The sequence below is a fragment of the Monodon monoceros genome, unplaced genomic scaffold (assembly GCF_005190385.1).
Source record: "Monodon monoceros isolate NGI ecotype Baffin Bay Population unplaced genomic scaffold, NGI_Narwhal_1 Super_Scaffold_15, whole genome shotgun sequence".
NCBI lineage: Eukaryota > Metazoa > Chordata > Mammalia > Artiodactyla > Monodontidae > Monodon > Monodon monoceros.
The window spans coordinates 14,672,572-14,688,564 of NW_021703771.1; the positions used below are offsets into that span (position 1 = coordinate 14,672,572).

Below are 15,993 nucleotides of genomic sequence, written 5' to 3' on the forward strand. Positions count from 1 at the left end.
GGTACATTTTGATAAGCATTTCATTGTTTTTCATGGTTATAAGTCTATTTTTGCTTCTTGAATTAATTTTGGTCATTTCCTAGAAAATTGCACATTTCATTCAGGTTTTCCATGTTTGGCATCTCAAATTTTTGTAGTTTCTCTATGTTTATAAGGCATTTTTCATTTCTCATGTGTATATTTGTATTTTGTCTTTTATAAATTATTACATGTTCTAGAGTTTTCTTTTCTGACCTTTCCAAAAAACAAAAGCATAGATTTCTGTATCAAGTTTAGTCTCCCTGTTTTCTAATACATTAATTTTCTTCTTTATTTATTGATTTGAATTTGTATATATCAGAATATCTTTTCCCACATTTTAGCTGGGTAAATATTTTATGGATTATCTCTTTTTATCCCCCCCCCACTCCGGCAAATCTATAGATTTTCACCATCATCTTTTAGCTTTTGATATTTTGGAGGGAGATATAAGGCCAGTTTCATTTTTGTGCTTTTGTACATGACATGTATATTTTCTATCTAGATTTTTTAATATCCCCTTGTTTTTCTAAAATAAAAAAGGGGGGTATGATGTATCATCACTGGTCTTTTTTATTGAAGTATAGTTGATTTATAATATTATATTATTTTCAGGTGTACAGCATGGTGATTCAATATTTTTATAGATTGTACTCAATTTAAATTTATTACAAAACAATGTTTTGTAGTAGTTATTTCACTATGCTCTGCAATATATATTTGTTGCTTATTTATGCTGTACATAGTAGTTTCTGTCTCTTAATCTCATACCCCTATCATGCCCTTCCCCCTTCCCTCCTCCCACTGGTGACCACTAGTTTATTCTCTATATCTGTGAGTCTATTTCAGTTTTGTTATATACATTTGATTTGTTTTACTTTTTACAGTCCACATATAAGTGATAACATAGGGTATTTGTCTTTCTCTATCTGACTTATTTCACTGTGCATAGTACCCTCTAGGTCCATCCACATTGTTGCAAATGGCATAATTTCATTCTTTTTATGGCTGAATAATAATTCCATTGTGAGTGTGTGTGTGTGTGTGTGTGTGTGTGTGTGTGTGTGTACCACATCTTCTTTATCCATTCATCTATTGATGGACACTTAGGTTGCTTCCACATCTTGGCTATAGTGAATAATGCTGCTGTGAGCACTGGGATGCATGTATCTTTTTATTTTCTTCAGATGTATATCCAGTGGTAGAATTGTTGGATCATATGGTAGCTCTTACTTTTAGTTTTTTGAGGAACCTCCAAACTGTTTTCCATAGTGGCTGCACCAATTTACAATCCTACCAACAATGTACTAGGGTTCCCTTTTCTCCAACATCTCCATCCTTGCCAACATTTGTTATTTGTAGGCTTTTTCATGATGGCCATTTTGACAGGTCTGAGGTGATGTCTCACTGTGGTTTTGGCTTGCATTTCTCTGCTGATTAGTGATGTTGAGCATCTTTTCATGTGCCTGTTAGCCACCTGGATATCTTCTTTGGAAAAATGTCTATTCAAGTCTTCTGCTCATTTTTTAAATAGATTTTTTTTGAAAATTGAGTTATATGAGCTGTTTATATATTTTGGATATTAACCTCTTATGAGTCATATCATTAGCAAGTATTTTCTCCCATTCGGTAGATTGTCTTTTTGTTTTGTTGATGGTTTCCTTTGCTGTGCAAAAGATTTTAAGTTTAATTAGGTCCATTTGTTCACTTTTGCTTTTGTTTCTTTCGCCTTAGGAGACAGATCTAAAAAATTATTCTATGGTTTATGTCAAATAAAGTTCTGCCTGTGTTCTCTTCTACGAGTTTTATGGTTTCCAGTCTTACGTTTGGGTCTTTAATACATTTTGTGTTTATTTTTGTACATGGCATGAGGAAACATTCTAATTTCATTCTTTCATGTGTAGCTATCCATTTTTTCCCCAGCATCGCTCATTGAAGAGAGAAATTGTCTTTTCTTCATTGTATATTCTTGCCTCCTTTGTAGTAGGTTAATTGATCATAAGTGCGTGGGTTTATTTCTGGGCCCTCTATTCTCTTCCGTTGATCTATATGTCTGTTTTTGTGCCAGTACCGTGCATGTTGTTTTTGATTACTGTAGCTTTGTAGTAATCTGTCCTCTGTAGATTCCATCTTCTCTTATCTTTCCAGCCTGATTCTTTGCAGGGGCTCTATTTTGCAGAATACACATTGCCATTAGGGGTCCCTCTGCCCATGTATTGCTTGGTTTGGGCATGTTGGTTATCATCATTGCCCTCTTATCTTATGGGGGACTGCTGCTTGAGCAAATCTAGATGGAATGTTGGGAACTCAACTGTGGCTGACATAAGAAACAGCACACACACGGTAGAGGATCACGTATCCAGCGCCGTGCCCATGTAGCTGGCCAGAGAAAGGAAGAATGCCACAAGGGCATGAAAGGAAACTTCTCAGCTGGGTCAGCTCCATTTAAGGGACATCACTGACAAAAAAGTTAGTCTCATCCCCACACCCAGGTGTCAGGGTAGCTGGCAATATAGTTTTTCTTTGAGTTACAATATACTCAGCAGAAAAATCAGGGCCCTGAGAAGGATGGTTTGGGGGGCAATGTGGGGGACAGAAGTTTGTGTAGGCTCTTGGCAGTCTTTTTTTTTTTTTTTTTTTGGCGATACACGGACCTCTCACTGTTGGGGCCTCTCCCGTTGCGGAGCACAGGCTCCAGACGCACAGGCTCAGCGGCCATGGCTCACGGGCCCAGCCGCTCTGCGGCATGTGGGATCTTCCCGGACCGGGACACGAACCCGTGTCCCCTGCATTGGCAGGTGGACTCTCAACCACTGCGCCACCAGGGAAGCCCTCTTGGCAGTCTTTGTCACAGCCTAGGTCTCTCTGAGTCTGAGCTGACTACAGAAGGGATTAAAAAGTGTTCCTTGCTATCCACCATAAATTACAAGAAAAGCCAGAATTCAGGGTTTCTTGTCACACTTACTGATTTTCCTTACATTATGTTCAAACTTATTTCTTCCTCCACCTCTGGTGATTTCATGGAGCTATGTTAGAAAGATGACACAAACTGTTAAGGTTTCACAGTGAGTGCTTCATCTTTCCACCCCCTCCCTTTTGAAGGCCAGGTTGTTTATTCTCTTCTTTATGGGGCAGTGACTAGCAGATTATTCACACAGTGATTAGTCAGCCCTGGTTCCCTCATCTCACACCCTCCCCTCCCCGTACTACCACTTATCACAGGATCCTGGACCTCCTGTTTTCCTGCTACTGCCACAGTTAATTCCCCATCACATCTTCCTTCTGGTTTCCCACTCCATTCCTAATAACAGTTTTAATGTCATCAACAGCAATGACTAACATTTTTACTGTTGTTTACTCCATACAAAGTGCTTCCTCAGACTTTTCTTTCATTGGCACCTCACAACTATCCTGCAACCTTTTTTCTTAAATCTTCACTAAGGCATATGTTTTAGAGATTAGTGATTAAACAAATCCAAATGGATAAGGGATGGACCTGGCACTGCAACCCACTTCTCCTCACAGCACATCTCATGACCTTTCTCCCTGTGCTGTAAGTGGCAGCTCTTATGCATTGCCTCTCAGCCGCAGCAGTCAAGTAATGAAAATTCCTAGATTAGTGGGTCCATGGGAAGGTAGCCTATAATGTGCACTTAATTGAAATAGAGACCACGGGACCCAAATAGGTGGAGAGGACCCTTGCTACAAAGTAGGAATGAACAAGGGTTCCCAGACATTCATGCTGATAGACACGTGGACTCTAAAATATTCTTTTCTCTTCCAAAGCATTCCTCAAACTGGGCAATATTAACAGGACAAACATTGCAGAGGTTCACAAACAATGAACAGTTGCCATAGCAAGTTTTTTCTTCCTCTGGAGTGTTTTATCAGAGTGCGTGTGCTAAATGTTTCACCAATGGAAGCAATCCATGGGTGGAAGCAACCATGCAGATCAGAGACATTAGCCTTCTTTCCAGTGGATCAGGGTCTCCTAGAATGGCTTTAGGAAAAAGACGAAGCTGTAGGCAGAAAACCATGAGCTCCAGAGGCTGGCTGAAGTGGAAAGGCAAATAGGTGGTAGCAATAAAACAATGATTTTTCCCAAGGGAAAGTCAAGTCTGCCAGCTTTTGAGAGAATGTGAGAAGCACAGCACAGATTCATTCAGATCAAGTTTTCAGCATTCATCACGTTTCAGTATTCATTCTTTTCAAGGTTTGCTTCCTGTTCGGTGCACGGCCCTCTCCATCATGCTTTATCGTATATGCCTGACATGCTTCTCTTATATATTCGACATTTGTGGCTCCTGGGGGTTTTGGACTCTCAAATATTTGGACTTAAATCCTGAACATTTAAATCCTGAACTTGGCTTCCTTAGATGATTTCTTGAATTTCTTTGAAATCACCGGCATCTATGATAATACTTCATATTATTCAAGTTTCTGTTTTGCTTTAGCCACCATTCAGGCCACAGTCAGACATAAACATTTTTACCTAATTTAATTTCAGTCCAATACATTCAACATTTCATCATGCATTTTTAATTTTCCTGCTATGTCCAGGCAGTGGTGTGGCGGGCAGAGCAAAGAAAAGTTCTCGGAGCTCATGGATATATACAGACTTGTAAATGTCCCTTATACTGAATCCCCATGCCACCTGCTTTTCTGTACAGTGTGGCATTTAATCAGCAGTGTGACTTGTATAGACTCAGGACAATAGAGCTGGGTAGTATTTTAGGATACTACTGTACTTGTTTCTGCTATGCGTGCATTTATTTCTTTGTTGAACCAGTTATTCAGCATATTTAGTGAGTGCATCTACAGTGTGCCAGGCACCGTTCTACCTGCTGCAGACACAGCACTGACTAAGACAGGCCAAAATCCCTGCCTTCAAGAAAATAGTGCCTGCAGGATATTCAGTGCCTCAGGAATAGCCAAGAGGAAAGAAGAAACAGACATCACATTTTCATTTTCCATAAAATGGAGCCGTACTCACAAACAAGAAGCCTGCTGTACCACTGGCCCCAATATGAGTGTTGTTTGGCCTCGACAGTTGAAAAGATTAATATTCATTCTCTTCAAGGTTTGCTTCCTGTCCGGTGCACGGCCCTCTCCATCATGCTTTATCGTATATGCCTGACATGCTTCTCTTATATATTCGACATTTGTGGCTCCTGGCGGTTTTGGACTCTCAGATATTTGGACTTAAATCCTGAACATTTAAAAAGTTGTGAAGGAAGGAAAAGTGAGAAAGGGTTGTAGGACCCCAGAGAAGGGTAGGTCTGGACATTGGGGAGATTAGGGATGTGTTTCCCGACCACAAACTGGAAAAGTTTCCCCTCCAGCCCGAGCGAGGGAGAGGCGGAAACAGCCTTTGGCAGCTCTGTTCCCTGGAAGCGGGTAACGGGAATGTGGTGGAGGATGGATTTGTGGGGTTGTTAGTCAAACTGGTGTGCAGGAAAGTCATGGAAGATCCTCTGCATATAGCCCTGCATAGGAGAGCAGATGGGGCTGTGGAACAGAGCCCATGACATCCTGACTATGACTTATACAAGGATTGATGGCCAGTATTTGAAGACCACAGAGGCCTAAACTCTGTGCCACGCCTGGGCCTGGCCTACGGCCCTTGAACTTGCAGCATCACAGCCCTGAGTTCAGGGGGACACGTCACATATAACTGAGGGTGTGTTTTGCCAGCTGGCATAGCACATGGATTCGGCAGCTCAGTTGAGTACTGGATAATCGGGAAGATGGTGTTTCCTGTCCCTTTCAGTCAGTGGACTGAGATTCACACTCGTTTGGCTTTCTTGTAGAAGGAAACTTCCACCACGTTCCATGAGAGCGGAGAAGGGGAGAACTGGAAGATTGATCGTAGTTTTCCTTGTGATCTGTCTCAGTTGCTGCCGTTTTAGGAAGGGCTTGGTCTGTGATCTCTCTTTTTCCTTTGTAAGTTTTTCTTGCAGTTCTTCCCTTTTCCCAATGTCTTCTTCCTTCTCAACATCCTTTGGTTCAACGTGGCCACATGGAACGTTTCTAAGACCATAATTGTCCTTCACAGATGGGCTGACAGGGTTGTCCCTTGATTCTCAGGCCTCACAGGCTCACCTCCTTTCTACAGCTCCCTCCTGGCCCCTCCACTCACTCCCCGCAATGCTGTCCAATTAGCTGCTTCAAGACCCTCTCTCGTGAGGCTGGCGTCCAAAGTGTGCTCATCAGACCAGCAGTCAGCAGCCCCTGGGGACTTGTTAGAAAAGCAGATTCTCAGGCCAGACCCTAGACCTAGTGAGTCAGAAAGCTATGGGTGGAACCCCACAGTCTGCATTTTTACAAGCCCTCCAGGGAACTTGGGTACTTTCTTGAGTTTGAGAACCACTGCTGACAAAGGAAGACCTCTAAGAATGAGGTGTCCCATGGCAGGCAGCAAGAGGACGTGTCCCCTGGGATCAGAGGGCAGCTGTTCTTTATGGAAAACATACTCCGGCACAGGAGTAAATCTTCCGGCTCTCCTAGGTAAATTATAGCTCATTTTCTCTATACTTTAACCACTATGGAATGTTTTGACATTGTGGGCAACTTTTCAAGAGAATCCTAAAGTCTAGAGATTTCACTTTATTTTTAGTCTCCCCTGTGACATTTTCTCAGGGAATGGATTTTCTAACACATCATGAGTGTTTTCATTGATGTATACTGAATGCTATTTGATTGTCTTAGCATTGGGAAAGAAAGAAAGAAAGAAAGAAAAGAAAGAAAAAGAAAGGAAGAAAGAAAGGAAAGAGAGAAAGAAAGAAAGTAAGAAAAGAGAGTTGACTTTGCAGAAAGCATGTGGAAAGTTAAACGGAAATTTTTATGTGAAGTGTTGCAAGAACAGTATAGGTTTTTCTGGTCATTCTGCATGCTCTTCCTGAAACTCCTCAAAAAAAAAGGAGTGCAGAAAGATGAGATTTATAAAAAATAAAACCTGAACAAATTTAATATTTCCAACAAGAGAGTCAGCAATCAGCAAGACTTTTAGCTTCTGTGTTTCCATAACACTCAGATTTGCTGCCTACCCATTTACATTTTCACGCAGCAGGCTAACGTGAATGGGGTGCCTCACTTTTGCTCAGACACTGAAGTATTGATTTTGCATCACAAGGGGAAAATATAAATGTAGGTCTTTCTAAGATGACCTCAACCACAACGTTAGAAAATTGCTAAGCGTTAGAAATCTCAAGTACAGTGTTGGCAGAGTCCAGAGGTTCACAATTTGTGATGCATAGTGTAAAATCCCTAGACTCTGTTTTTAATAATCAAACCAGATCAAAAAGGTGGGGTCATTTAAACCTCTATTAAAAAACCAGAACCATCAAACCTTCAGGGTCATACATTTGAAAGAATGTCAACCGTCAATAAAAGCATGAATCGTGAACATTCCCACATTTGAAAATAAAATTCCCAGCAGGTCAATGATTGACTCTGAAAAAGATCTGGTTCCTGAATTCCAGAAGAATACTGAATCTTATAAAAAGTGCGTTTGGGATAGGGTTACCTCTTTCAACGTATGGAAAGATTCACTCCTATGTTGTAGCTAGTTCATTTCTGAGTATGTCCTTTTCTTTTGTAGCAGTTACCAGCCACTCAGAGTCATTGCCATCCTGATGTGAATTGAATTTTAGCTGGTGGTGCTGTTTTATATTAGCTTTCACTGGCTCTTGTCTTCTCTCTTCATTGCCTTGAGGGAAAGGCGTTATTTAGGCATCAAATTATTGTTTTAAAACAAAGGATGGGGTTGTTGATCAGGGGCAGTGAGAAGATTTACTTTATTACCAGAATTGGATTGTTCTGAAGCAGTTTGTCCAAAAGGAAGCCAAGTAGAAACATTCATGTTTCAATCAGGAGAAAAGTAAATATTGTTTGTGTAGGAATAAATATACTAAAGGAAAAAATAAGGCATTTTAAAATGCAGAGCAATCGTGTTTGAGTTTTTTTCCTTATGGTATTTGCCAACATGACTAATTATGTATTAGATGCTAAATCAGGTTGGATTTCCAATTTGACATCGTTCCTCCCTCCTTCTTTCTCCCCCCCCCCCCGCCGCCATCACCCCACCCCTCACATCACTTTGTCATCTGGTATATTTACTTGGAGGATGTGGGCATGATTCAATTCAAAAATTACTTGTTGACTTACCTACTATAGGTGAATAACTGAGCTGGGTATGAAGCTATGAAATGGAAGAAAAATGGGTCCCTTAGGGGAAACAGAAGTGCCAAACTCAAGGAGCTAACAAGTTAGAGGTAACACAGGCATGGACACACAGAGCTATAACTCAGGGCAGAGTGTGCTATAATAAAACTGCAGACATAGTTTTGTTGGCATCATTGCATGATACAGGAGGGAATTCATACTTATTTTTACAGAAGAGATAGCTTTGAACTGGACCTTAAAGTATAGACTATATTTGAAAGGTGAAGATGGAAGGAAACTCTGTTCCACATGAAGGTAAGAGAGATAGGTAACCTGGCTTAGATAGGAATGCGTATGTCATGAATGATGGTTATGGAAGAATCATTAATATAAAAAAAAAAACTCAGACTAAAACAAAGACTCTAATAAAGGGGTTAAACAAACAAACAAACAAAAACTAAGCGCTTGGCAGAAAGCCTCAAAGATGGAAGGCATGAATTTGAGAAGGTCAATTACACCCTCCACCCCAATTTCCTCCCCATTGGAGGAAATGCAGGAAACCCCATTTCCTCCATCCCAATGACAATGGGGCTATTCTAGCTGAGAAATATATTGCCTAATCTAAAGGCCAAAAACCAGACTTGATAACAGGGGAGTGGGTTCCAGGAGCTCTGAGCTCTATCAATCTGTCAATAAAACACCAAAGCTTCCAAAACTTTCAGGACACTGTTAATTAATCAAATAGTCACTCAGTGTATATGCTGTATATATTATTTGTCCAAAGTAGTTAAGTTCAGGTTTAACATTTCGTAAGTAAAATAGCCAGGTTCCTGAAGCAAATTTTAGAATTAAATGTACTGGATAGTTTGGAATCACGTAGACCCAGCCTATAGAAAAAAATCCTGGCCAGTGAGTTGGCTGGAATTCTTACTAAACAAAAGCCATAGCGCTTTGTCATGGGGTTGAGTTTAGTTTTCCTACCACATCTTTTTTTTCAAGTGAGTCACTAGAACAACATCCCGACCCCACAATATGTTACCAACAAAAGCACATCTTTATTTTTCTCTGGTTTCTCTTTGCAGCCAAGCAAGGCTTTGGCCATATTATATTCATCAGCGAGAAATCCCCAAATACCAAGCAGCATACCAGCATCTGCATGGGCCGTGGATTTGGGACAGATTTCAAATCCTGGAAGAGAGACTCAATCTCCCCCCTCTTCTTGGGCATGCTCTAGAGCAAACAATGATTTCACTGACCCATGGCAGACTTAACACTTTGTTTCTCCGGAACAGAAAGGGATCTCCAGCCGGTCTCATTTGTTGAGCATGGCTGTGTACAGAGCACAGAGCAGGAAACTGGCCTTTGCAACGTGCAGAAATGAGTCTTTGGCTTTGGTGTACAGCCTTATTCAAATCTCTCAAAGCCGGCATTCCTACTGAGACTTATGCTGAGTGTTTACATGTTAAGACCAGATGAAACTCTTTCCCTTTTCCAAGTCAGCACTGCTGTTCTAAGAGGTCAGTCAGCAGTGCTTACCTTCAGCAGTGGATGTTGCAATCAGAAAATAAGGTATGGGTATTGAACAGATGAAGACCCATTTATCAGTATCTAGCAGTCCGGGTGTCCATACACGTAGACCTTGGTGAGGGGGGTGGGTGTTTTCATCGACTTCGATCCCAAACCGCAGCAACACTGTCTCCTAGTCCCCTGCACGGTGAGCTACCGAGTGGCCATCGAGGGCCAGGAAGAGATTGACAGGAATGCCAGATGCGTTTGACCCAGGATAGGGTGTGGCTTTCCACACACAGCCACAAGCGTCCCTTGACAAGCCTGGAGCAGCCAGAAGGAGCAGACATGGGCTTTTGTTGTATTTAAGCCAACAGTTTTGTTCCCCTCTGAAGAGCAAAATAAGAAAATCCCTGAGTCATTAGACTGAAGGAAGACAGAAATCAAAATCATACTTCGAGATCTCCTGAATGGAGAACCAAATGGTCCAAAATAGCTTATGGTGGGAAAAGAGCATATTCAACTCCACTATTGACACAGCATTGAAATATCTTTCATCTACGCTTTAAGTCAGGCTAGAATTAAAACTCAATATCTGGAGACAACATCCAAGAACATCCTAGGTTATTATTTTTTTTTTCTGAGTATTATGCTCTGTATGCCTAAGACTTTCCTCACTGCCTAAAGAGATCTAAGATCCTCCAGAGGATATGTTCTTTCCATTTTCCTACCTTTAAAAGGAGAAATTCTCAACCAATTGTTGACTGTTGAGGCTCCTTGGAAGTCTTTTTGGTTCATCCTCTTCTGAAATGATTAGAATATCTAGATTCTCAGGGTCCACAAAACTCAGGGTATCCTTGATGCTTTGCCTCTGATACCTTAGTCTAAAGCTCTGCTGCTCACGTGACGTGTGCAGGTTCCTGGTTCTACCATTACTAATTGTTTAAACCTGGGCAACTTGTCGGGAGACACTTCTCCATGGTTCTCTGTGTGTCTTCACACCTTTCAGGCAGAGGCACTGACTACCTTTGTTTTAGAATTTGTTTCAAGCATGTTTGTCTAGTAAGTCACCTTTGAAGAAACAGACAGTGTCTCCTGGAGCAAAAGGCAGGCATGTTAGTGTCCGTTATAAAAATTCCTGTAACTCATTATACAATTCCTGTAACTCAGTCTATGTGTGCGCAGGTCTCACCAGACCCTCTTCGGGTTGCTCTCTAGGAACTGGGATTCAGGAAATTGGCAAATGAAAATGCTGCTACTCTTGTCTACTGCTAGTGCTGTGAGTAATAAAGTCCTTTGTTTCTTACCCAGAAGTCTCCTGTCTTCTGCAAGTTTTGATGAAACAGGCAGGCTAACTTGCTGGCTTTCAAGTATGGCAAAATAACAGACCATTGACAGTTTTTGACACTTTTAAAAACAGTATTAATCCTCAGTTTCCTCATCTGTAAAACAGACTTTAAAAATAGTACTGACCTATTTGTAGTGAGGACGATAAGCCCTATGCTAGTCATATACTAAGCCCTCAAGAAATATTTGCTATCACTGTTATTAAAGTGATACATTCACCCTTTACCTTAAATGAATAAATTCTTATGTGTAGTCTTATTTTGAAAGAAAAAACTTCTGTTCAAAGATTCTGTTAAGAAACGTATAACTTCAAGATACCCTTCCTCAAGTATAGTTACTTTTAGAGCCAATTTCTTTCATCAGTGTGAGATTCACACTTTCTCTTCTCAGTTTTTTTGCAGAACAATTTTATATAAAATCTTGGATGGATCTAATGTAGAAGCTTACATCCAAAAACAAAAACATTTCTTTTATTTGTTTCCATGGAAAGAAATGAGAAAAAGGAGATTTGTAGAATAACTTTCTTAGCTTAGTTGGGCTTATGATTAAAAATTTAACTTCTAAGGGCTTCCCTGGTGGCGCAGTGGTTGAGAGTCCGCCTGCCGATGCAGGGGACACGGGTTCGTGCCCCGGTCCGGGAAGATCCCACATGCCACGGAGCGGCTGGGCCCGTGAGCCATGGCTGCTGATCCTGCGCGTCCGGAGCCTGTGCCCCGCAACGGGAGAGGCCACAACAGTGAGAGGCCCGCGTACCACACACACACACACACACACACACACACACAAATTTATTTTCTAAAACATCTTTATTCCTCAAGAGAACTGGCTGAAGGCACAATGGAGAAGCTGCTTTCAGCTGAGCATATCAGGGTGACCACGTGAGAGCCCACGTCTAATGTGTGAGAGCCTACGTCTAATGTGTAGCTTTATTGCTGCCCTTGATATATGAAGATGGGAGAGATATACATTGTAGGTATAATTGTGTTACTCTTTCTCTTAAGATGCCTCCTTGGATTCCTTTTACTTACAGGGAAAAGTCACAGTTGTTTGGCCAGGTTTTTCAGGCCCTTCCAATCTGTCCAGCGTCACCTTCAGCACATCTTCTACTTTAACTCTTTTACTTCTTCATAGGTCCTTGGGCCTTTTATGCTGTTCGCCCCTGCTGTACATTTTAGACCTATGTCTTTCTCTTCTTTCTACCCAAAACAATCCCATTCATCTTTTTTTTTTTTAATAACCTTGACATATACTTTTTTTTCAATTTATTTTTTATTTTTGGCTGTATTGGGTCTCCGTTGCTGTGCGCAGGCTTTCTCTAGTTGTGTCGAGCGGTGGCTACTCTTCATTGCAGTGGCTTCTCTTGTTGCAGAGCATGGGCTCTAGTGTGCGGGCTTCAGTAGTTGTGGCACGAGGGTTCAGTAGTTGGCGGCTCACGGGGTCTAGAGCGCAGGCCCAGTAGTTGTGGCGCACGGGCTTAGTTGCTCCATGACATGTGGGATCTTCCCAGACCAGGGCTCGAACGCGTGTCCCACGCATTGGCAGGCGGATTCTTAACTACTGCGCCACCAGGGAAGTCTCTCACATTCATCTCTTGAGGGTCAGTTCAAGTTTCTCTTTCTCTGGGAGCCTTCTTTGCTTCTTCTAAGTAGAATTGGCTGATCCTTTCTTTGTCTGACACATTCTTAGTTAATATCACTATTCTTACCCTTAAAGAATTGCTCTGTATTTATTTGGCTATGGTCTATTTCACCTAACTCATTGCTAGTGTTGCTTGAGGGCAGAGATTGTTTTATTCATTTTTTATATCTTCTTTGATATGCACAGTGCCTGGCAAATGGTAGATTTTTTTCTTATCGATGGGGCATAGCATGGGACTGGTCAGCTTTTTTGAGATTTAAGCCATAGGATTTGTTTCATTGGCACTTGGTTAAACCTTGGTGCTTCTTAATACCAGTTGCTCATTGGAACACATGGAGAGCTTTGGAAAAATTCCCAGTGTGTGAGCTCAGGGACATTGACTGCACCTAATCTCATGGATTTGGATTTAGTTTGTTTTAAGTGGAGTCCAGGGGTTGTTAATAATACCAGTAAGTGCTTACATAGCTCTTACTATATAAGGCACTATTTCAGGCACTGTTTACTTACATTAATTTATAAGCATTTTTTTTTGAAAGCCAATGTTGAGAACCACTCCAGTCTGGCTAAATGGCAAGAAAATATAATTACTGAGGTTGAAGTAAAATAATGACACATAATGATACAACTAAGCTGGATTCTTTTAGCAGAGCCTATTTATTTGTTTGTTTGTTTTCATTTTTAATTAAATAGGGGAGTAAAAAAGCAATCCCAATGTGTGCAACTGTGATGAGTTGTGGTTAGACCAGAAAAAATTTTCAGTGACTGCAGGAAGAATTCAGATCGCAGAAAGAGATGTTAAACATTAAGAATCACTTTTCTAGTTGAAGGTCCAACTCTCATGAGACAGCATTTTATTAACCAATTTCCCATAAAAGTTTGTCTTTGCTCACTGGAGCTTTTCACTTTCAAAATGGAAGGGCTAATTTGACTGGACATCTTTGCAGCCATTTAAAGGAAGTGTAACATCTGGAAAAAAAGAGACTGTAATGATGAAAGTAAAGTGATATTATAAGAGATTGGACTGAAAATGGTCTTAGGTTAAAATAGTCAGTGTAGAACAGTAAAAGGGGGATTTTATGTACCATATTTAATTATGAAAAGACTTTTTTTCATATAAAACATATTATAAAAATAGTTTGCTTTTGCGTTAAAACACATTTTTCTAGCTTTCTTAAGGAACATGATTAGTATGGTTCGGGCCACCCTCAGTACTGCACCTAGCTTCCTTACTAACCTTTTTGGTGCTTTTCTCTTTCCTCCCATCCATCCTTCATGCCTGCCAGTTATCTGTCATCACCTACCCAGGCGGTGCATGGAGGGTTAACCTCAGTGAGGCAAGGCACATGTGGTCCTGGGCCTGTAATAAACCTGCCCACTTGGGTGGTACAGGGAGTGGGGAGAAGAGTGTCACAAAATTCAGTGTCTACAGAGCAAGGCAACAGGGAGTCATTTGATGGCAGCCATTGGGTATCAATGAAAGCTGGAAAAACATGACCACATTGAAGCCCGATCAAGCGAGACTGGAAGATGGACCCAGACAGTAGAAGAGAAGTCATGTCTGCCAGGCCATAGCCATAGCAAGTTGGATTTTACTTCCTGTGGTAAACGAGTGTCGTTTCAGGGATCAGTCTCCACCCCATATGTCCTGAGGTCAATAGGGCTATAAATAAAGTGAATAAACCAGGGCCTAATTACTAGAGTTGAGAATAAGGTGGATGTGGTCTTAAAATAAGACAAACTGTTTTTAACCCTTAGGCACAAACTGAGAGGCAGGTAAGTCAGAAAAGTGACTTGATCCTAGGTCTCAGAATCAAGCCAGAGTTCCTTAAGGGACCAGGTTTTACCTATAGGTGATGATGGTCAAGTAGTTTAGATGTAGGTAGAAGATGGATGCAGTGTTTGAGGTACAGACAAAGTCCATCTTCTTAACACCTAACTCTGGTCTTTCTGATCCATTTTCTTCAATTGTTTCCTACAGATTATAGAATAAACCAGTCTCATTAATCTGACATGTAGGCTTTCTATAATCTGGTTTCAACTATTTTATTTTTTCACTTTTCCTTATCATATCTTCTTCCCCCAGCTCCTATACCTACTTGCTTTGCATAGAGCCTACAATTCTATAATCCAGACTAGTTAAATATTTGTCTTTGTCTGAACACACCATATACTTTACTGGCTTGATGCTTTTCTCAAAATTTTCTCCTTCTTATCTACCCATTATGTAGAAACCATTCCTAAATACCAAATGTTGGCAGTAATTTATTTTTTCTCTTTTTATTTCCCCACCTCTACCACTGACATGCCTTTTCAAGTGAAGTCTTATGTTGGCGTGATTCATCTTAATGTTTCTCATGAAGCCCAGTATAGTGGGAAAGACAAAAACAGAGGTTTCTAAAGACCCAACTTACTGACCGTATTTTTGACATTACATATATTTTAAAAATCACATTGGATCGCGCTGCCGGCGTGCAAGATGGCGGTGAAGAAAGACAAGAAGCCTAAGAAGTCAACTTGGAAGTTTAATTTGGACCTTACTCATCCAGTAGAAGATGGAATTTTTGGTTCTGGAAATTTTGAACGGTTTCTATGGGAGAAGGTTAAAGTGAATGGAAAAACCGGAAATCTTGGGAATGTCGTTCACATTGAATGCTTCGAGAATAAAATCACTGTTGTTTCTGAGAAACAGTTCTCTAAAAGGTATTTGAAACACCTTCCCAAGAAATACCTTCAAAAGAACAATCTTCGTGGTTGGCTTCGTGTGGTTGCATCCGACAGGGAGACTTATGAACTTCGTTACTTCCAGATTAGTCAAGATGAAGATGGATCCGAGTCTGAGGACTAGATGAAGCCATCCCTTTCAGGGCTTTGCTTGCTAACAAAACAAATGAAGTATACAAGAAAACATCTTGAAATGGACCTTTAGTTTATCAGTGAATAAAAAACATTACTCTGTATGTTAAGCATTCATCTCTTTAAGTGTATGCTGTTTATATGGTGCTGGCTTTCCTTTAATACTTAAAAAAAAAATTTATTGGGGTGTGGTTGATTTATAATGTTGTGTTAGTTTTGGGTGTACAGCAAAGTGAATCACTTACACACATGCACTCCTTTTCTTTTTTAAGATTCTTTTCCCATATAGGTCATTACGGAGTATTGAGTAGAGTTCCCTGTGCTATCCGGCAGGTTCTTATTGGTTATCTGTTTTATGTATGGTAGTGGGTACATGTCAGTCCCAATCTCCCAGTTTATCCCCCCGCCCTTATCCCCTGGTAACCATAAGTTTGTTTTCTACATCTGTTACTCTACTTCTGTTTTGTA

General features: G+C 40.8%; 1 protein-coding gene across 1 annotated transcript; it reads left to right on the forward strand.

Moving 5' to 3' along the window:
- The first annotated feature begins 15,133 nt into the window (after positions 1-15,133).
- LOC114896324 (60S ribosomal protein L22-like 1) lies at positions 15,134-15,567 on the forward strand. The gene has a single exon (XM_029224309.1). The coding sequence runs from the start codon at positions 15,149-15,151 to the stop codon at positions 15,515-15,517; it is 369 nt and encodes a 122-aa protein (XP_029080142.1). The 5' UTR covers positions 15,134-15,148; the 3' UTR covers positions 15,518-15,567.
- The last annotated feature ends 426 nt before the right edge of the window (positions 15,568-15,993 follow it).